Source organism: Magnolia sinica, chromosome 2, assembly GCF_029962835.1.
Source record: "Magnolia sinica isolate HGM2019 chromosome 2, MsV1, whole genome shotgun sequence".
In the NCBI taxonomy this organism is placed as follows: domain Eukaryota; kingdom Viridiplantae; phylum Streptophyta; class Magnoliopsida; order Magnoliales; family Magnoliaceae; genus Magnolia; species Magnolia sinica.
The window spans coordinates 124145636-124167530 of NC_080574.1; the positions used below are offsets into that span (position 1 = coordinate 124145636).

Consider the following 21895-nt stretch of genomic DNA (forward strand, 5'->3'; position numbering starts at 1 on the left):
CCTATCATGAAGTCTCAAAAAAATCACCTGCATTATGCATATGTAATGACCAATCACATCTCATAACAAACATACAGATGATGCGTATGGGCACGTAACATGATGCTATGCTGTCACAAACTCATAATCGATAATAGTAGTCGGTATTGGCAATCTGCACCGATAATCGGCATCGATAATCAACCCCGACGCAAAGTGGGGTCCATAGATAGACGGCCGATGATGGATTAATTAAAATCAATGGGGCTCAAGCATTTGGGTTAACCCACGAGAGAATGATGAGGAAGGGCCTAACAAGGCCTAAGGGAAGGTCACGATGTGGACATCCAACTATCATTGCCCATCAATGTGGTCATTTAACCAACATTGCTCCCAAGGAATGTCGCTCTTTGATTTTACATCATCATGAGCCTTAATTACATCAATGGGCCGAATCAATCAAATGGGCCGAATCAAGTGGGCCAATCAAATAGGCTGAATCAAATGGGCTGGTTCAAATAGGCCGAATCAATAGGCCGAATCAATGAGCTGAATCAATTGCGCCGATTCAAATGGGCCAAGTCGAATGGGCCTAATTGAATGGGCCGAGTTGAATGGGCCGATAAAATGGGCCGAGTCAAGTGGGCCGAATCGAAGGGGCCGACTTAAATGGGCCGAATCAATGGGGTGAATCAAAGGGGCCGATTCAAATGGACCGAATCAATGGGCCGAACCAAATGGGCCAAGTCGAATGGGCCGAGTCGAATGGGCCGAGTTGAATGGGTCGATCAAATGGGCCAAGTCAAGTGGGCTGGTCATCCATAGTTAGAGATCATTATAGAGCATAAAAAAATGAATCATATCCAAGGATCATCTGGACTATACCACAAATGGTAGTGGTGATAATGATTCCCATAGTTAAAAATTTAGAGGGCCCACCATAGTATTTATTTTCCATCCAAACTGTTCATAAGGTCACAAGGACCTGAACAGGGGAGGGAAAAATAAATATTATATTGATTCAAAACTTCTGTAACCTAAAAGGGGTTTCAATGGTGGGTGTTCAATCCAGTGTTTTCTGTAGTGTGGTCCACGTGATACCAGATCTGTCTTATTTTAAGTCTCAAGACTTGAGACAAGCTCGCCAGATGAATGGACGGTTTGGCTGGGTCACATACAACAGGGGTGGGGTCTACGTACGTGGCCCACCAGAGATGTGAATCTACTTCATTTTTAGTCTCAAGTCGTTGACAAGCTCGCCGAATGAATGGACGGTGATGGTGGTTCCTACACGTTCAATAGATGAACGGTCTGGATATCAGACCTACACCATGATCAGGGCCCACATGGCACTGTCTAAATGGACGGTGTAGATACGAATTATACATCAAGGTAGGGCCCCACATGTGATAGCTGGCCCCACCGTCCCTACCTTAGGACGGTGGGGATACAACCCATACATCATGATGTATCCACACCCACGTCCAGATTGCTGGACGGTCTGGATCAATGATATGGATAGGGTGGGTATATAGTACATACACCAGGATGGGTCTCACGTAGGTGGGCCATCCCACTTTCCTCTCTCTCTAAATATAATATATATTATATAATATTAATTGTTATATTTTATATTTTTTTCTTTGCATGCTAGTCATCCAGCGTCCTGGATGGATGGCTGGATGTAGGACTAGGCATCAGGGGTCCACCGTCCTTAACGTATGGACGGTGAGGGTAGATCACATGCATCATGGTGGTGCCACGTGGGTGGGCCACCATGATTTGGATCAAGGTAATATTCGTGTTTTCCCTCCATCCAGACCCAGTGTCTGGACGGTCTAGATGATCTAAACATCACGTGGGCCCCACGTTTTCATCAACTGATATTTGAGTTTTCTCTTCAACTGGGGCTGTCCAGACGGATAGGCCAGTGGGCATGCCGCTGGACAGTCCAGCAAGGTGGGCCGATATATGGACGGCATGGATATATTACATACTTCTTGGTGGGCCACACACACATACCAGGTGGGCCACACACCTCATCATCATCATCACCATATAAAGGAAGAGAGAGAGAGAAAGAGAGAGAGAGAGAGAGAGAGAGAGAGAGAGAGAGAGAGACGATGATGGAGGGACCCCGCCACTATGGGCCCCTCATGATTACAACACATACATTATAATTGGTACCACCTATAAGTGGGCCCTCAAATGCAAATCGACGGTAGATCACCCACATATCGGCCTCCTTCTTTAACTCCCTGGACTCCTATGCTCCTTGCCTTCTATTTTAATAGAGGTTGATGGGGAATGAATGGTTGAGATGGGAATGAGAGGGTGGGAAAGTGGGCCACACTTGATTTTGGGAGAGAGAGAGCTTGGACGTTGGAACCTCTCATGGGAGTTGGGAGATTACTTAGAGAATAAGAAAGAAAGAGATGTGATGGATTGATATGGGATGGGTGTTATAAGGAAGGGAGAGGTATGAGTTTGTTTGAAATTTTGGTAAAAGAGGGATGGATAGGGAGAGAGAGAGAGTTGACTTGTAGAAAAGAGGGAGTGAATGTTTTGTACTTGGGATAGGGTGAGGTGGCATGGGGTATGGGTGATGTACTTGACTTGATTTGATGTGACAAGTCGTAGAGATTCTCTCGAAATTTACAACGCGTGGCGTTTCTTCGGACTAAACACAGTCCCACATCTCCTGCCTGGGTATTGAATCGGTGAGCGAGTCACGGCGTTAGAACTACGGCGACGGCGCGGTCACTAGGGTACAAGTTACGGGTCAAGCCGACTTCAGTATGTAGGACTCGGCTTAGGATCGCGCGCAATCGTCGAATACAGGTCAAGGGTCACCAGAATTCGACCAAGAGGACCGCGGAAGCCTATGGAATGGTACAGTGTAGGATACGGGTCTTACAATAAGGGTTGAGATTATCATCCGCTTAGGATTGAGATTGTCATCCACTTGGTTAAGGGTCGAGGTTATCATCCACTAAGGGTCGAGATTGTCATCCACTAAGGGTCGAGATTTACAATGTACATTAAGGGTCATGGTTATCATCTAATAAGGGTCGAGATTGATAATCTTTTGTTCAGGTTGAGGTTGTTACACTAATAATCGACTATTAATGGATGCCAACCTTGATCGTGCCAAATATTGACAACCTCAACCATTATTGTAAGACAACTTCGACCGTTATTTTATGTTAACCTCGATCGTGCTAAATATTGATAAGCTCGATCGCGCTAAATATTGACAACCTCAACTGTTATTGTATGCTAACCTCGACCGTGTCAAATATTGATAACCTCGACCATGCTAAATATTGACAACCTCAACTATTATTGTATGCCAATCTCAACTGTGTCAAATATTAACAACCTTGACCGTGCTAAATATTGACAACCTCATTATTATTATATGCCAACCTCGACCATGCTAAACCTTGAAAAACTCGATCTAGAGTGATCCAGGTTGTTATCATTCATGAAGCACATGATCACAACCCACAATACAAAAAAAGATAAAATATTGTACCCATACATTTGTTTGTCATTTCTACAATTTTTTGTTGCAAAAGAATGCATTTTACAGAAAGTATAAGAAGTCGGAGCCTGAGAAGATGATGACGGTGACAATCACAGTGAAATAACAGAGTCGGAAGGGGTGGAGGTGGGTCTTAGAGAAGAAATAAAACTTCGAAAGGGAGAGCTAGGGTCGAGGTCGAGATTCAAAATGAGGTCTTAAGGTTATTTTTTATATTAAAAACACTTTCCGTACGATGTCTCTAGATCCCATCTTTGGCTTTTGGTCAAATCCGCTTCGTCCATTCTCTTCAAAATTTTAAAGAATGTGAATATCCAAAGAATGACCAAAATCTTCAGATTTGATGGCCCACAATATAACAAGACAGTAGGTATTATTCCAGTACCGTTGATCATTATTTCTCGCTATGGGCCATTGATAGCTCGAAAAAGCGTGAAGTTCACACATTCTTATGAAAATCATAAGCTACAAATGTTATCAATAGACTAAATCTACCTTTTGATGGGCCCCATGATCAAACGGATTGGATCTATCTTTTTTATGACATAAAAAATCGTAATGGTCGAAGCTTCTTACTTACGTAAGTTTTTACTGTACTTACATGCAATTAACCAAAAATGGTACAAAGTTAGCTCTATGGGACCCATAGTGATATTTATATGTCATCTAACCTATTCATAATATCACAGATACATGGATGAAAGGAAAGCACAAGTATCATATTTATCAAAAAGGTTTATGGCCCACCTAGTAGTTTTCAATAGTTGCGTGCAACTCATACTATTTATTGTAATGTGGTCCACTTTATCTATAAGTAAGCTTCATTTTTTGGGTTATATATTATGATGAGCTAGTACAACTAATGGACTGCATAGATTAAAATCTTAATTCACAATGGGCCCACAACCAGGTATATTACCATTTAACACAGGACTTAGAGTCGCTGTCACCTCTTCATTCATCATTACCTTTTCTGGTGTGCAAGGGAAATTTGATTTGAAAATGTTTTCAAGACCTGTTAGATGACTAGTTTAAGAATATTTGAAACAACCATTCTTTTTCATGATTTTGACCATACCACAGTGTTGGTAAGGTTAAAATCCTAATTTTGGAAGGCGTATTGGGTACTACCCCGCCCATCTCTAATGGGAAACAGATAGGGGCTCCAAGGGGCATAAGGGTTTTATCCAGATTGTCCATCCATTTTTCATATCGTTTTAGGGTACAAAACAAAATATGGGGTGTTAGTGCTAGTTTTTAGCAATTGGAATGCGGGCGTACCAGAATTGAAATTGCAGCTCAATTCAAACTGAACAACTACAATTTCAAGCGTTGATATAGGTAGACACGAAGTGTATGACCGAGATATGATGAGATCGGACGCCTATTTAACCAATCGCTCATTGTGTAAACATGATCAGGCGATATTCAGAAGGTAGGGTTCATCCTCTGATGATGGGTTACATATTTGCTTTCCATACAAAATGACTTTTTGATACAAATAAAATAGAAATGAGAAAATGGGTTCTTACAGTCAGTCACAGTGGACAGCTATAAAACACCAATCCTGATGAAGAATTGAATCCAACGTATAAGCTTGGACTCCAATTATAGTTAGGATTACTGATTACTTGATTACCGCTATAGATTACAATATAGAATGTAAACAGCAAACAGAAAGTAAAATATTACACTAAGAAATGTAATTAACTATGCAAGAAAAGTAAGGTGATTTACACTACGAAATGTAAAAAGGACCGGTAATTAAAAGGATAATTGAAAATTAATTCCCGGATTTAATTGGGTTGGTATGAGATGAAATTTTCCTCTTACATTCCTTTTATATTTATAGTTTTACTTTAATCATCTATATTCTTCTCACGATTACGGAGGTCGCCGTAACTGTTCAACACTTTGTGGCTTACTCTGCTCCCATTCGTGGCATACAGATCTTAGCATGTTTATCATGCGGGAGTTATTTTATACCGGTGGAGTATGACGTTTGATACACAGGCACTGTAAAACTATACACGTGGCACAGATTGACTCAAATTAAACAGACTAAATTGTGTAACCCATTGTGGATCAGTCACAGTCCCAAAATCAGATTAGTTGAGAAATCGCAACCTCTGATTAGTGGACACTTGTTTGTTAAAATAGAACCATTGAATGTTTTTCGTTTTTAGCTGTCCACTAATTATCCAACAATCTGATAATGGGATAATCAAATAAAAAATATTTTTGGTTCATGAAACATTTGAACTGAGAGACACAATCTGGACAGTTTAATTTGAACTATATATGCAACTTTTAAGTAGTTTATAAGTGCCCGCGTATCATCATCACAACCTATCAGAGCATCGAAGTTTGATCAGTAGTAAATGTTGTACGATCAGATCCTTTGCGTCAAAGAATAGAATTGCAAGAGTCGATGGATCATTGCAAACTGTACCATCGCATTCACAGAAGTTGAAATTCATACGTATGTATTGGATAGGGTTAGGTTAGAAAGAGAAGAACTTTGATACTCTGATGGAGTGTGGTGGATGGTTCGCGGGCATACTTAACTTGCATCAGTGGGATATAAGAATTCAAAGTAAACTGTCCAAGTTATGGGTCTCAGTTTAGGAGTATCATGCACCAAAAATTACCATTATTTGATTATATAACTGTCAGATTGGACATTTATTGGACGGTTGAAAATGACAGTTATCATTGATCCTACTTTAACTTACAACTTTGAACGAAGCAGTTAAGGATTGTTCAGCCAATCCGGGGACAGTTGGCTCCACAATTTAGTCCATTTCAATTGAGTTAATGTATACAACTTGTGTAGGAGAGCCTGTCTATCAAGCGTCACTGCCTGAGCAGCGAAGGGTTCGCATAGGCGGTGAAATGAGAAATTTATCACTGTAGACGCCACCTTTTATCCAGCGGTTGTTATGAAACAAACGAAGCTTAACTTACCAACTTAGACCTTGTACGTATAGACAGCGAATTTGAGGACGAAAATGCCCCCTCCTCACTGCCATTCTCTTCCTTCCCCTTTAACGGAAAACCACGTCCGCTGGTCTTGTCGGCAGCGGCCCGCCGAACGGGCGGTGTCACCGCCGCCCGCTGGGTAGTTCGGCGGCGGCCCGCCGCACGAGCGGTGTCGATAGAGCACCGACCATCAGCCACGGGGCTGGTGGCAGGGGGAGTAGCCAATCCGTTCCCCGGACGGCGGATTAGGTCTGACAGGTTGAGTAGCGAGTCCCTGCTGAAGTGACGTCACCAAGTCATGTGGGCCCCACTATGATGTATTTGTTATATCCACACCGTCTATCCATTTTTAGATATCATTTTAGGGTAAGAACAAAGAACAAGGCAAATAAAAATCTGTAATGGACCCCACCAAAGAAAACAGTGGGGAGAGTGATTCCCACCGTTGAAACTATCCTAAGGCCCATTATAATGTTTATTTGAAATCCAGAAATCCTACATGTTCAAAAGTTAAAAAAGACAAAAAATAAGGAAAAACACAAATATCAGCTTTATCTAAAACTTTGTGGCCTTTAGAAGTTTTTAACGGTCAGCGTCACTATCCCACTGTTTTCTGGGGTCCGGAGATTTGGATTTAACTCGTTCTTTGGATATTGCCCTAAAGTGATCTCTCTAAATAGACAAAAGGTGTGGATACAAAACATATATCATGGTGGGCCGCGAGTGTCACCGCTCGTCTTCACACGCCGGCCAATCCGCTTCCGAAAGGAAGGCAGGGGTATTATGTTCTTCATCGTACGTGCAAGGTCTAAGTTGGTAAGTTATGTTTCGTAGGTTCATAAAAAATACTGGATAAAAGGTGACATCTACGGTGATCAATTTTTCTGTACGGCGTAAGCGTGGGAAGTGTATTGGCTGGTGTATCATACCAGCTGACGTCGGTACGCGTCTTACAAAGACCAGCGCTAACGCTCCTCGAGCTCGATGGTGTAGGAACGGTTTAAAAGAGATCAAAGTTATACGGTAAATAAAATAATGTGTTTATTATATCCACGTAGTTATCATTTTAGAGAATGACCTGATAAATGAATCCTATCCAAAGTTCAAATGGACCACAATACAAATAAGGATAATAATTTTCACCATTAAAATATTTATAGGGCCCACATAACATTTATTTTCTATCCAATTTGTTAATATATAAGGTCAAAAAAATTTGGATCAAGAGTAAAAACAAATAACATATTGATCCAAAACTTATGTGACTGCGAAAATGGTTTCAATGGTAGACATTCAATCTCCCACTACCTTTTGTAGTATGTTCCGCTTGCTCTTTACATCCGTATTAATTTTTTGGTAAGAGTTGGCTAAATGGATGAATGGTTTGGATATAACACATAGCTCGTGATACAATTTACAAATCTTGCTGACATCAACACACCATCTAAATCGCTGGTGTGCGGTACACTAGCCAATCCACGATGTGGATTAGCTGCTGACAGGTTGAGCAGCGACATTGGTTGCTCGCTAATGAAGTGACATCACCAAGTTACGTGGCCTCATCATGATGTATATGTTATATTTACACCATTCACATATTTGAATAGATCATTTTAAAGCATGAGCCAGAGAATAAGGTAGATGCAAAGCTAGAGTGGACCTATAAAGAAAATAGTGAAGAGAGTGACACCCACCGTTGAAACCTTCCTAAAGTCCAACATGATGTTTACTTAACATTCAATTTGTTTTTAAGTCAACGAAGACACGAAATAAGGTAAAACACAAATATCAACTTGATCGAAAACAACATTTGTGGCCATAGAATATTTTAAGGGTGGGCATCACTCTTCCCATTGTTTTCCACCATAGGATCCACTCGAGATTTTTTCCTGGCCCATTATTTGTCTCATGTTCTAAAATGATCTTTCCAAATGAATGGACGACGCAGATACAAAATATAAGTCACGGCGGGTTTCACAGAATTTGGTAACGTCACCAAAGCAGCCTGACTTGTCTACTCAACCTGTCAGTAGCTAATGCGCTCATGCGAGGGGCGCGGATTAGGTGCTACCACTCCTGTTCGGAGCTCGGGACTGACGGAGGCTCCGTGGGCTATTGAGTTGCCACCGATGTATGAGTTTTATCCACACCGTCCATCCAGTTTTTCATATTATTTTATTCGATCATGATATCAAAAAGAGCGTATATATAATACTCAAATGGACCACACGGTGAGGATTAAATTCCTACCGGTGAAAAATTCTTAGAGACCATAGAGGTTTTGGATCAAGATGATATTTGTTTTTTCAGTTAATCCAATCGTATATGACCATATCAACAGGTTAGATGGAAAATAAATGACACTGTGGACATTAAGAAGGTTCAAATGGTGGATGTCCTTAGTACCGCTGCTTCCTTTGGTGTGGTTCACTTGAGGGTTAGATCTTCCTTATTTTTTGGTCCAATAATCTAAAGTGATATAGAAAAATGGATGAACTGTGCGGATAAAATTCACACATTACAGTGGCCCTTTAGTGGCCCCCGGATCTTCCGCCAAGGGTAGTAACTAGGCCCCTACGCCGGTGGTGGGATGCAGGGATTGAATATGACAGTGATTTGATTAGGACACATATTGGTGTTGGTTATGACAGCGGTTCGAGTAGGACACATACTGCTGGTGGTTATGACAGGGATTGAATTAGGCCACACAATGCTGGGAGAGAGAGAGCTCCATGCATACCATGCTTGAAAGTTGTTAAGTGGAGTCGTTAGATTATATATCAGGTAGGACTTTATTATCCATGTGTATAGTAAGAAAATATTTCATTCTCCAATATCTGTTTAAAATGGGCTAATTCTTGTGTATTTGGGGTAAAAATATACTTATAGTCTTAGAGGTGTTTGAATGGAAGTAGTTTCACCTAAAAAATCGTAACAATTTCAATGATTTTAAGTCCAAAACTTCGTGAGCCCCGCCATGATGTATGTATTATATTCATGTTGTCCATTCTTTAGTTTAGATTAATTTGGGGCTTGGGCCAAAAAATAAAGCAAATCCAAAGTTCAAGTGGACCACACTACACAAAAAACTGGGGATTGAATGATAACCATTGAAATTTTTATTTTGTATTGTGGTCTACTTGGGCTTTGGATCTGCCTGATTTTTGGGTTTGTGTCCTAGAATAATCTGAAAAAAAAATGAATGGACATCATGGATAAAACACATGCTATGGTGGGGGTCACAAAGTTTGTTTTATTTTTCAAGTCATGAGCTACCGAAAAAGCTGTTGCAGTCCATGTGAAGCAGCCTCCATTCATTGAGAAATCCACATGGGAAGTAAATAATTTTAAAAAATTATAACACAAAATCTGTAAATGATCGAAACAAATAATGAGGCATTGACAATAGAACCATGAAGGTCCTAACCTATGTAGGTATTTCATTAGGCGTGAGAACTAGACTGCTGGACTTTGTTTTAAGCCATAAAGAGTTTCATGTAATCGAAAACATGAGTAGGTTTGTTGGGATTAATAAACCCCAGTGGTTGTACTACCTCTTCATTAATGATACCATGTAGATGTTGGGGGGCCGTTGCACAAAACCTATGATCTAGCCTCCCAAAAACACCAGAATGATGGGATAATAAAGCAATGAAATAAATCAAAGCACAAACCACACAACATATGAGATTTTTATGTGGAAAATCCTCAAAGAGGTAAAAACCACGGGACCTCGTTTAGATCAACAATCCACTATGAAGTAAAACGCTACAACTGATCACAAGCACACACCGCTTGAATCAAACCTTCTTCACCCACGCAAGAATGAATAAATAATAAAAGAATAAAGAAAAATGGAAAGATCTCACCGATCACGAGGACGTAAAAGCGCTGAGATATCGAGAGCATAGTAGATTACCTCTATGAGCAGAACCTCCATTCCACAAGCTTCATCTCTCTCTCTCTCTCTCTCTCTCTCACACACACTTTTGATAGCCTTAAAATCTTTAGCAAACTCTTGTAAAGCTATAGGAAACTCTCTTGCATTACGTAGAACAACCCTAGGGACTCATATTTATAGTTTATGTAACTCCCTTTCGCACCTCTTGCAAAACCGCCTCAAATTTATGCAGTCCGCACAAAATCCAGACATGAATCTCCGTAACCTCGACTGATCGAGTAGGGTCCTCGACCGGTCGAGCGGCGCACTCGACCGGTCGAGCACCTCCCTTGACTGGTCGAGCATCACGGAGTCTCAAACCAATTTGCTCTGGACTTTAAGTCGAGAACCACTCGACTAGTTGAGCGAGCTCGTTCTCTCCTCTTTCTGAGGAGGAAAAACCCACCAGTAGAAATGCATTTTGAACATCTATATGTCAAATGAGCCAATCAAAGTTTATTGCAATGGCTAGGACAACTCATATCGTTGTTAGTTTGATGATAAGATTAGATCTGTTAGAATAGTCCACTCCAATTGTTGATTATATCCTTCAACAACAAGTTGAGCCTTGTATAGGTTGATGGTTCCATTAGTACATTGCTTGATGTTATAGATTCACTTACAATCAATCACTTTTTTTATTTGGATGGGATGGAATAAGAATCCACGTGCCTTGTTTAAGAAGAACATCAAGTTTAGTGCCCATGCCTAACCTTCATTCTTGGCTTTTGCTTGCTTGGGAGTAACAAGTGGGTTCAGGGGGAAGTTTGGATGTGAACAAGGCTAGTGGTAAAGGTTGCTTTGTAGAGAGAAACGTTTTCAGTTCGAAGACGTTGACTTTACTATGTGTCACCATAGGATGTGTATGGAGAAGTACTACAAGAAAAGGGGGCTTTAGCCTCGTTTCAAAATTGAGGCTAAAAAGGTTAAAAACTGAAGCTAAAGCCTTTGGCCTCAGTTTTGCCTCAGTTATCCAAACTGAGGTTGAAACCCCCATGGCTAAAGGCTTTAGCCTCAGTTTTAGCAACTGAGGCTAAAATGACTTTTATAGCCTCGGTTCTTCAAGTGAGGCTAAAAGACCTTTTTAGCTTCAGTTTTCTCGAAATGAGGTTAAATCAAAATTTTAACCTCCATTGTTTCCAACTGAGACTAAATCCAAATTTTAGCCTCGGTTACCTCCAATTGAAGCTAAATCTATTTTTAACCTCAGTTCTTAACAACCGAGGCTAAAGCCTTTAGCCAGGGGAATTTCAGCCTTGGTTCTCAACAACCGAGGCTAAATCCAAGCCTCGGTTACAAATTGAGGCTAAAAATGTTTAATTTTTAAAAATATTTATTTAAACTACTAATCCATTCATTCAATCCACTCATGAAACAATCAATCATGAAAGCCATAATACTAACAAAATAGTTAACAACTCAATCAAATAATCAATCTCACTTGTTTACTATTTAAAGTTTTCAAAACAAACTCAATCAAACTATTACACAACATTAGGTTCCACAAATAATACAAAGTCACAACGCAAGATTTGGGTATGACTTTTGCTTGGCTGATGAACAACTACAGCTTGTTCGGTTGTCTGAAAGCATCTATAAAGAAGAAGAACTCGCCATTAGCAATAATTTTGTGTGCGACCGTCCATGTGTCAAATGAACACAACTCCCCATGCTATCTTCCCTATTACAACCCGAGAAAGTGACTGAATCTAAAAACAAAAATAGAAATAACTCTGCTTTTAACCTATTGGAACGTCAGGTCAATGGAATCTTGGCAATGGTGCGTCTTCTTTGAGTGGAGAAATCGCCACCCCAAAAACATTTTCTGTTCCAAATCTCACAATCCGGATTATGGGTCATTTATGATATGAATCATTTTTTTACAACACAAAATTATGGTTTACAATCTTATAGTGGATTAAGTAGTAATTTACATTAAAATTAAAATGTATGATCTATTCTCTGTTTTATGTAAAATCAACCATGGAAATGCTACATTCAGAGGGATCTCCTCAATCAGGAGATTTACGGAACATGTTAGGTTGATGGAAATGCTGCACGATCACAAACATCTCACCTCATATAGGGATAGAAGGGTATGGAAATCTAGTAAGACTGGAGCTTATACAGTGAGATTCTTCTACCTGATGCTTCATGATCCCCAGCTGCAATCTCACAAGGATCTGATCCAGTACATTTGGAAGTTCCCAGATCCACCCTGAGTTGGTGGCTTTTGGTTGGTTTTCTGGCAAAAACAAGATACTAATGCTTGAAAACTTGAGGAAGAGACATGATAATACCTAACAGATGCATCCTTTGCTAAAAAAATGAGGAAAATGTGGTTCATCTCTTCTTACACTTCACATATTCCAGGAAAGTGTGGATAGGTTCTTTGAGCTACTGGAGGTTTGCTGGGCCATGCCTAGGAAATTTGCAGAGTTGTTGGCAATGTGGCACTTCACTAAGAAGGGTAGGAAGAAAAAGAAGATATGGTGATTGGTGCTTTTGTGCATCACTTGGTTGATTTGGTTGGATCATAATGGCAGGATTTTCAATGACAAATCCTTATGTCCAAATCAAGCATTTCATAAGGCTAAATGGTTGGTTATGGAACAGGCTAGGCTGGATGCTGCATTTAGTAGGAGCTAGATAGAAGCCTTTTAGGGCAACTGGAGGATTCCTCTTCTTTGTATTAGCCAGATAACTTCCCATGATCCGATCATCCATTTTGTTTCCCCTCTTAGTTTTCTTTTAATAAATATTCAGTTAATCAAACACGTAAAGTTATAATAATAGCACCCATCATTTCATATGTAAATTACAATATCAATTTGGATATATAACCTATATGTATACTTAGTAGTAAACTAGATTATGTATGCTCAGTAGTAATCTATATCATGTATAATTAGTAGTATGTACTGGAGCAACAGAGAAACTAGATTATGTATGCTCGGTAGTAATCTCAAGTCATTGCTGTATCTGCTCGAACTCTTCTTTGACTAAACAGAGAAAATAAAGATGTTACCAAAGTGACTCCTGCTGAGGGTCCATCCTTAGGTACAGCTCCTGCTGGAAAATGTATATGAATATGTTGATTCTCAAGCAAATTGATATCCCCAGCAGCTGAAAACTTAAGATCTGCTGCTTTTGCCCTTACCTACCAAATTAATGAACATTTAAATAAATAAATTACATAAAATCCCAAACGTATATTTTTATTGAAAGATAAATCCCAAATGTATATAACAATCATTTGAAAAAGAAGCCTGCATGATACAACTACAGGCCTTAGCTAAAGAATCTTTAAAATTTTCCATAGCTAAAGAATCTTTGATATTTTCCATACCTAAAGAATCTCCAAAAAATGATTCATTACATGCCTGATTTAATTCTTACTTCAATTTTGAACTCTCTAGACTAGATTTTTTCTTTTTTGGGTCATGAATGAATGTTAGTTGAGGAATTTCATTTCTGATGAAGTCTGTCCTAAAACAAATAAGATACATCAGCAATGAGGATTTCTGAAATAGCCAATAGGACGAGGTCAAAACTGAACATGAATTGAGGCCATAAGCTAAAGGTTGCCTATCATGGAAACAAGGGATGCATGCATGAGGAATGAGGTTGCCATTTAAAACCATGCTGGCATCTGTGAATCATAATAACCGAACAATCCATGTCGGATAAGAAGAAATGAATAAAAATTACCCATGTTAGAGCTATTTGAGTAGATTCTTTGATAACATCACCAAGTTGGCCAGTGAGATGCAAATCACCCTTTCCCACCATTGATGTGGCCTCAACGAACTGGACATCTCCACCAAAGGAGGTCCAGACAAGCCCAACTGATACTCCAGGAGTTGCCATATGTTTTGCAGTTTCTTCGTCATCAAACCTAGGAGGCTGCATACCAGTGTCAATACAGAATATATACCATTGCATTTGTTCACCATATGAATGAAAAAACATAAACTTGACATATTAGCATAAAGATAAAATTTCATAAAAGAGGTTCTTGACTAACAAGAAAAAAGATATATTACCCCCAGTATCTTTTCCAGCATAGCCTCATCTACAACCAATGCTGGGGTACTCCTAAGAGCATTTGATATTTCATGTCCGTTAACACCCATTGGAATGACTTCTATTTCAACTTCAGCACTAACTGCAAGTCTTGTATTAAGAAGTCATTCTACCATCGGGTATACATCTTTATTGACTGGAACTACACATTCTTACTCAGCAGCTTTAACAACAGCTGCACGAGCCAGGGCAACTACGTTTCTCTCTAGATTTCGCACATCAACTTCTCTAGTATATCTCTGAATCACAAGCTTCACCATATCCTACAACAATCACAGCAAACATACATAGATCAGCGAGATTATATTAGCATCATTTTTTCCCTAATTTAGTAACACGGTCATCTGCAGACCAATGAAAAACTGTTCCATGAAAGAAAATTGGCAGGCAATCCCTGAAAGAGTCGCAAACTACCAGTAACATTCTACTCCTAATGCCCTTTGACCCCATAACCAAGTATCCTATGCTAGCATGTACAGAGAGAACCTCAAACAGAGTATGCATGCACGCGCACACATTCTATTTAAAATGTTAGCAAGTGCAAAAGAATGGGAAGCAGGAGAGGGTGCAATGAGGCTAAATACTCTACAGATATGCACGCACGCGCACACATTCATGGATACTAGAGACAGCTAACAGTTATCTTTCCTAAGATGTTGATGCATCTCCAACATGCCAACATGTCAAGTCTTTGTCCGTCCTCCTAAAAACCAAGCTAGGAAAGCAAGATGTTGTGGCTGTTTCTCGCCATGTAAAAGTTCTGGCAGTCAACCAGAGTAGGTACCCGTTTTATTACAAAAAGCAATATTAAAATTGTTCACTACTTTTCAATGTTAAAAAATATCAATGAGGCAACAATATTAAAATAGTTAACACCCAAAATCACATAAACAGTAACATGAACAACTTTTGAACTTCATGAGCATTGTTAAAGAAAATGTGAAGGATGTAAACATACTCCCACAGTTCCACCATATTCATTTAGAACAATAGCCATATGAACCTTCCTATGCGGAACTCTCTCAGCAAATTCCACACGGACATTAAATCTGTGATATCATCCAAATTTCATCATTCATTTTGAAAAAAAAAAGAAAAAAGGAAGAGCTTTATGGAAATTTATAATGCAAAAGTGCAGTATAGCAGTCTTTCAGCATAATACAAGGCAGGGTAACCGTCTGTTAGTTCATTCAGTACTTCTAAGGATAAACAATTATCACTTAGCATTAGATGTTATGGATGCTCCATTCCGAATCTGTGATATGAAATAAAATTGCAAAAACAACTTTACAGATAGCATGTAGCGAGTTTCTCAACTACATAATTAAATGCAAATAAAAACTACCAGGTACAAAGTAGGTAGGCTTATGCGCAATTGCTCCCATAGTAGAACTTTCTAGTTTATCAACCTTCGAAAGCAGATTGATCAAATTGTCCCATGCCATAGAAAGAGTGGTAAACATTTACACTCCTAAACATATTGCAAGTAAGTCTCATGAGCACGAGTGAAATAAAAAAATCAAAACCATAGCAGAACTGACCTTTTCAACATAATCCAGCATATCCATTGCATATGCAATACCCACTATATTGTCAACACGCTTTTCTTCGGAATGGCTCTCACAAGTGACAAACCCACCAGACTTTTCTTTGGAAATCTTTACCATGAACTTCTTGCCATGTGAGCTAGGTAGGGCCACTGTAATGTTGATGAGAAATTCACCCAGTCCATTTTCTTTGCCGAATAACTTTAGGACACGAGCTAAAAAAATGAGATAGAATCAAAACTCAAGCGAACCATACGTATTATATCCAGTAAGTAGTGCAGAATGATCACCTACCATTTAAAACTTCTTAGGAGCTACGGAAGTTTTATATCCAGCATCCAATAAAAAAGAAAACGTATTATATCCAGCATTGCAACATCTAATTTAAATAGAATTAGATACACAGCTGAACATCAATCTAATGAAGGAAAAACCTATAAAATGCAAAATAAGGAAATGGAACAACAGAAATAGTTCAAAGATGACTTTAGCTTCTGAGAGTTTTAACATATCAAAGAAACTCATGAAAAGCTTTAGAGGAAGAGCTGAACAGAGATTGGAAAGGAAAGATAGATCATATTCCTTTGGAGGAAAAGAGAAAGAAACACAAGAGGTCAGATTTCTTACAAAAATTCAGTGAAAATGAGCAAGCCAAAGGTTTGGAAACTCCAGAGATCCAAGCTTCCGCACTGATTGAGCTCCGATCCGAGCAAAAAAATGGTAGATGTCTCCAAAAAGGAGATGGGAAAACTCAAATTCCGAGGATTCAGTATCACTGAAGCCAGCAACCCGAAAACCTCTCGATTCCTCTCCAGAAAACTCTGAAGTGACAAACACAAAGCACCTTGAAGATCTCCGATGGTCAGATCCACCTTTACAAACAGGAAAACGAAATAGATTTCTAGAAATTTCAGGAAAAAACTGGGATTTTAGAGGCTTCTATTCTTTTTCAGCTATAAACCCTAGAAACCCCCCGTTTTCTCTCCAGAAAATCCCAGTAATGCAAATCAAGGCGCTCGTGAAAGAAACCTAGGATGGAAATTCTAGGGATTTTCAGAATGTAGGGCTTTGAAGAGAGAGAAAAGGGATAGAAAAACTGGTTAGAGTTTCTGCAACCCTAGATGCGAGAAGATTTCGTCGATTTCCTTCTCTCCTTCTCTGTCGTTTCCCTACCTCTCTCTCTCTCTCTGTGTTTTTTTTTTCTTGCTTCCAGACGAACGACGGAGGCAGGGACGGAGGCAGGGACGGAGGGTATTATAGGAGAAGGGTAGAAGGATGGAAGGAGTTGAGGATGGCGCCGAATGCATGTATGTCATACATGCATACATGCAAAGGAATGGAGCATCCATGCGCGTGAGAAAATCCCAGGGAAAACCTTAGAAAGAGAATGAAGATCTCTCTCGCACGCTTTTCCATTAGACTTTTAGCCGCGGTTCCTATACAACCAAGGCTAAAAAGTAGGCATTTGGCTTTTGTGTGAAATCTTTCCAAAAGATCATCCAATTTCATTTGAATTTTTTTAATTTTTTTTCAGAATTTTTAATTATTTGAAATTTCTCAATTTTTTAAAAGATTTTTAAATTCAAAATTCTTTTTTTTTTCAAAAATTCTTAATTTTTATAAAATTCTCAATTTTTATAAAAATTCATACTTTTTCATAATTATCATTTTTTATTCTTAATTTTTCAAAAAAAAATTCTTAATTTTTTAAAAGTTCTCAAAAATTTTAAAAATTCTTAGTTCTTAAAGAATTCAAAATTCAAATCTTTTTCAAAACTCTCAATATTTTTTTTTCAAAATTCTCAATTTTTTCCCAATTATCTCCCTTTTTTTTTTGTTTAAATTCTCAATTTTTTTCACAATTGTCAAAATTTTTAAAAATTATTAATTCTTTCAATATTCTCAATTTTTTTCAATATTCCTAAATATAGACTTTTGGCCTTAGTTCTTACACAACGGAGGCTAAAAAGTAGACTTTTGGCCTCGGTTCCTATGCAACTGAGGCTAAAAAGTAAATATTTCACCTCGGTTCCTATGCAACTGAGGCTAAAAAGTAGGCCTTTCACCTTGGTTCGTATACAAATGAGGCTAAAAGGTAGACCTTTCGCCTCGGTTCCCATGCAACTGAGGCTAAAAGGTAGACCTTTCGCCTTGGTTCCTATGCAACTAAGGCTAAAAGGTAGACTTTTTGTCTCGGTTCCTATGCAACTGAGGCTAAAAAGTGACTTTTCACCTCGGTTCCTATGCAAATGAGGCTAAAAACTAGACTTTCCACCTCGGTTCATATGCAACTGAGGCTAAAAGGTAGACCTTTCGCCTCAGTTCCTATGCAACTGAGGCTAAAAGGTAGACCTTTCACCTCGGTTCCTATGCAACTGAGGCTAAAAAGTGACTTTTCGCGTCGGTTCCTATGCAAATGAGGCTAAAAAGTGAATTTTCGCCTCGGTTCCTATGCAACTGAGGCTAAAAGGTAGACCTTTCGCCTTGGTTCCTATGCAACTGAGGCTAAAAGGTAGACCTTTCGCCTCGGTTCCTATGCAATTGAGGCTAAAAGGTAGACTTTTCGCCTTGGTTCCTATGCAACTGAGGCTAAAAATTGACTTTTCGTCTCGGTTACTATGCAAATGAGGCTAAAAACTAGACTTTCCACCTCAGTTCATATGCAACTGAGGCTAAAAGGTAGACTTTTCGCCTCGGTTCCTATGTAATTGAGGCTAAAAGGTAGACTTTTCGCCTCAGTTTCTATGCAACCGAAGCTAAAAGGTAGACTTTTCGCGTTGGTTCCTATACAACTGAGGTGAAAGATGAACTCTTAGCCTCAGTTCCTTAACAACCGAGGCTAAAAGACACATTTAGCCTCCATTTTTTCAACTGAGGCTTAAAAATTATAGCTAAAAGCCTATTTTCTTGTAGTGAGGGAGAGATTGGGAGAGTGAGAGATTGGGATTGGGTTAAGGGAAATGTGAGTTTAGAGAGAAGTTATATGAGATGTGATAAGACTAGTGATATGGGATGAGGCAAGTAATTTTGGTGGGAGAATTAAATTTGGATTGGTAGGTGAGTTATGTAAAGGAATGGGTGGAGTAGTAATATGGTTAGTAGGAAGTTTAGAAATTGGTAGGTAAGTGAGATTTGGGTATAGATCAAGGGGGTGTTTGGAGCATGGGATTAGATGGGTTTAAGGGTATTAGAGTTTGAAGGGATTTGGTTAGGCAGGACAAGTAAGGATGAGGCCCCCCGGATGGATATCCACTTAGACAGAAGTATAGATGGGCCTTATCCATCGTACTTTCTAAAGGAAATATGGGATTTATAATTAAAAAAATTACATGACATGAGATATATACACGGCCTATTTTGTGAATCTAAACATAGATAGTCGTGATGAGAGAGGCTATATCTAAAGAAGATAAATGGAATGGAGCGAAATTGAAGTTTTTATGTATTGTATGGTTGGTGAAATGAAAAACGAGCATAACTAAAAGATCGCCAAGTAATTGGATAATTTAGCGGTTGGCTAAATATGCTGCCAAGGCAATATATTGTTGGTGACTTTAAAGGATATTTGATTTATTAGAAAACAACAGTGCGAAAAGATTCAACCCAATAAAAGGTCGGTACGTAATTGTGAGTAGGCTAATAACAGGAATTAAATCTCAATAATGTGCCAATTTTTTCTTTTGATAAGTCCATTTCGTTCTAACGTATAAAGGCAAAACATGCAGTGAAAAATACCAGTATCATGTAAACATTGTTTAAAATGATTACTGGTATAATCACCAACCCTGTCAAATTGTGGCATTTTGATTTTACAATCAAACAAATTTCTAACTAAAATTTTAAAATCCACGAACACATTAAAAATATCATATTTATTGCGAAGAGGATAGAACCAACAGTAATGGTTATAATCACCCACAAAAATTACATAATAACAAAGACCACTCAAAAAATTTAGTAGGGGAAGTGATGTAGAGCGGGTCGCGGACAATTACATGGCCAAGATGGATCAGAAAAGGCCCGGTCGACAACAGAAGTGATCCAGACCATTGAATCTTAAATCGGGCGTATCTTGCAATCCGGAATGAGTTATCTGACGTGAAATATATGATTTTGGGGTAGAACGAGCTACTGAAGCCAACCAACCCCGCTATGTCGGGTTATGCAGCCCGGAATTGCGAAAAACCCCTGGATTGACGGTCGTTTCCCTGTTTTAATTTCGTTTTTACTACAAATAGTAAGTTTTAATTTGATTATAACTCTTCATCTGTCGGGCTTTAGGAGTTGCGCCCAACGTGAAAAGAGCTTAGAATAATTAGGAGAACGGTTTGGTGAAGCCAAATAGGACACTTACTATTTTTGGCCGAAAACCTTGCGCACTAGTAGACATCACGACCGTCTATAAATAGTAAGTTTACTATTTATAGTAAGTCGCAGATTCTAAGAGTTTGAGTTATAGTTTGATTCTAATTTATTTCCCATTGCTTGGTAGCCCTATTTTAAGGGTTGTAAACTCGTTTTTATTCATGAATTAATCAATTTCGAATTTATTAGAATTTATTTCTATTTTCTGTTTTCTTTCCTCGTGGATTTGAGAAGTCTCTGTGAGGAGTCCAGAGAAGCTCCGTGGATTCGGAGTAGTTATCCTCATCACGTTCATCCCTGCGTCAATTGGTATCAAAGCGAGGATTCTCCTCGGGTCGATGGCAAACAACAAAGGTATGAATCAAAATCCTGTAGACGGTGATCCAGGGATTTGTTATCTTTCGGAAAGAATGGAAGCTTTCTACCGGAGAGTCAGTTGACCATGCAAGGCCTGCAGGCAACTCTCGACCGTCTTGCGGATGCGCTACTTTCGCCCCGAGCCCTAAGCAGTGCTCCACCACCCATGGTTGCTGTACAACACAACCCCGATTTTTATAGAGCACTACCAGTGGCAAACCGTAGGGCTACACTAGATGATTCAAGTTCTAGCGACGAGGACCTTAATGAGGATTTTGCTCGATGACCAATCCATGGAGGTGATCATCTAGATCGTATTGAAAGAGACTATCGAGGTAAGGCTGAACTTCCTAGTTTTAACGGTTTATTATGTATAGAAGATTTTCTCGATTGGCTAGCCAAAGTAGAGAGATATTTTGATTACATAAATGTGCCAGATCATAAAAGGGTAAAATTGGTAACATTTAAATTAAAATCTGGTGCTTCTGCATGGTGGGAACAATTACAACTCTCACGAGCTCGCCAGAACAAGACACCCATCTCATCATGGCCACGGATGAGACATCTTCTTCGATCACGATTTCTCCCCAGTGATTATGAGCAGATATTATTCCAGCAATATCAAAATTGCAGACAAGGAAATCGAACTGTCATAGATTACATTGAAGAATTTCAACGGTTGGCTATAATAAACGATCTGTCAGAATCTGAGTCACAAAAGGTGGCACGATTTATAGGTGGGTTGCGACCGATAATTCAGGATTGAGTTCAGATGTACCCAGTCGGGACCATGGATGAAGTAGTTCAATTGGCGGGTAGGGTAGAAACACAACTTGCAAGAGCTCCTACTCGTCTATATCCTTCAAATTGACCCCCCATGACGGGTCTCACGCAGGTCCAGTGCTGCCACGAGGAAAAGATCCAGTACCTCAACTTTCTACAACTGCAAACCGTGATACAGGGAGCGGCTCATCCAGACCTCAACGTGCAGCACCCACAACAGTAGGTCCGAGTAGGATTCCAAATCCTTATATTCAGCCAAGGTCGAACAATTGTCACCGCTGTGGCCAACTAGGCCACTTATCAAACACT

The 21895-nt window shown here is 39.3% G+C and overlaps 1 protein-coding gene and 1 long non-coding RNA gene across 6 annotated transcripts; both read right to left on the bottom strand.

Annotated features, from left to right (window-relative positions):
- Positions 1-11833: 11833 nt before the first annotated feature.
- Positions 11834-14619, bottom strand: LOC131237547 (lon protease homolog 2, peroxisomal-like). 4 transcript variants are annotated; one of them, XR_009167308.1, is made up of 3 exons: positions 14476-14607; positions 14160-14354; positions 11834-12041 (listed from the first exon to the last, which is right to left on the bottom strand). XR_009167308.1 is itself a non-coding variant. In XM_058235367.1 (3 exons), exons 1-3 carry the CDS (start codon positions 14582-14584, stop codon positions 11967-11969), a joined length of 360 nt encoding a protein of 119 aa, XP_058091350.1. In that variant the 5' UTR covers positions 14585-14619; the 3' UTR covers positions 11834-11966. The 4 variants fall into 4 exon arrangements, 3 of the variants coding, with proteins under 3 accessions (XP_058091350.1, XP_058091351.1, XP_058091349.1); XM_058235367.1 differs by having other exon boundaries at positions 14495-14619; XM_058235368.1 differs by lacking the exon at positions 11834-12041 and adding an exon at positions 12187-12693 and having other exon boundaries at positions 14495-14619.
- A 612-nt stretch (positions 14620-15231) lies between these two features.
- Positions 15232-17474, bottom strand: LOC131230401 (uncharacterized). 2 transcript variants are annotated; one of them, XR_009164012.1, is made up of 4 exons: positions 16709-17474; positions 16076-16296; positions 15880-15943; positions 15232-15583 (listed from the first exon to the last, which is right to left on the bottom strand). It is a non-coding gene; the product is annotated as an uncharacterized LOC131230401 (long non-coding RNA). The 2 variants fall into 2 exon arrangements; XR_009164014.1 differs by lacking the exon at positions 15232-15583 and adding an exon at positions 15636-15789.
- Positions 17475-21895: the final 4421 nt, after the last annotated feature.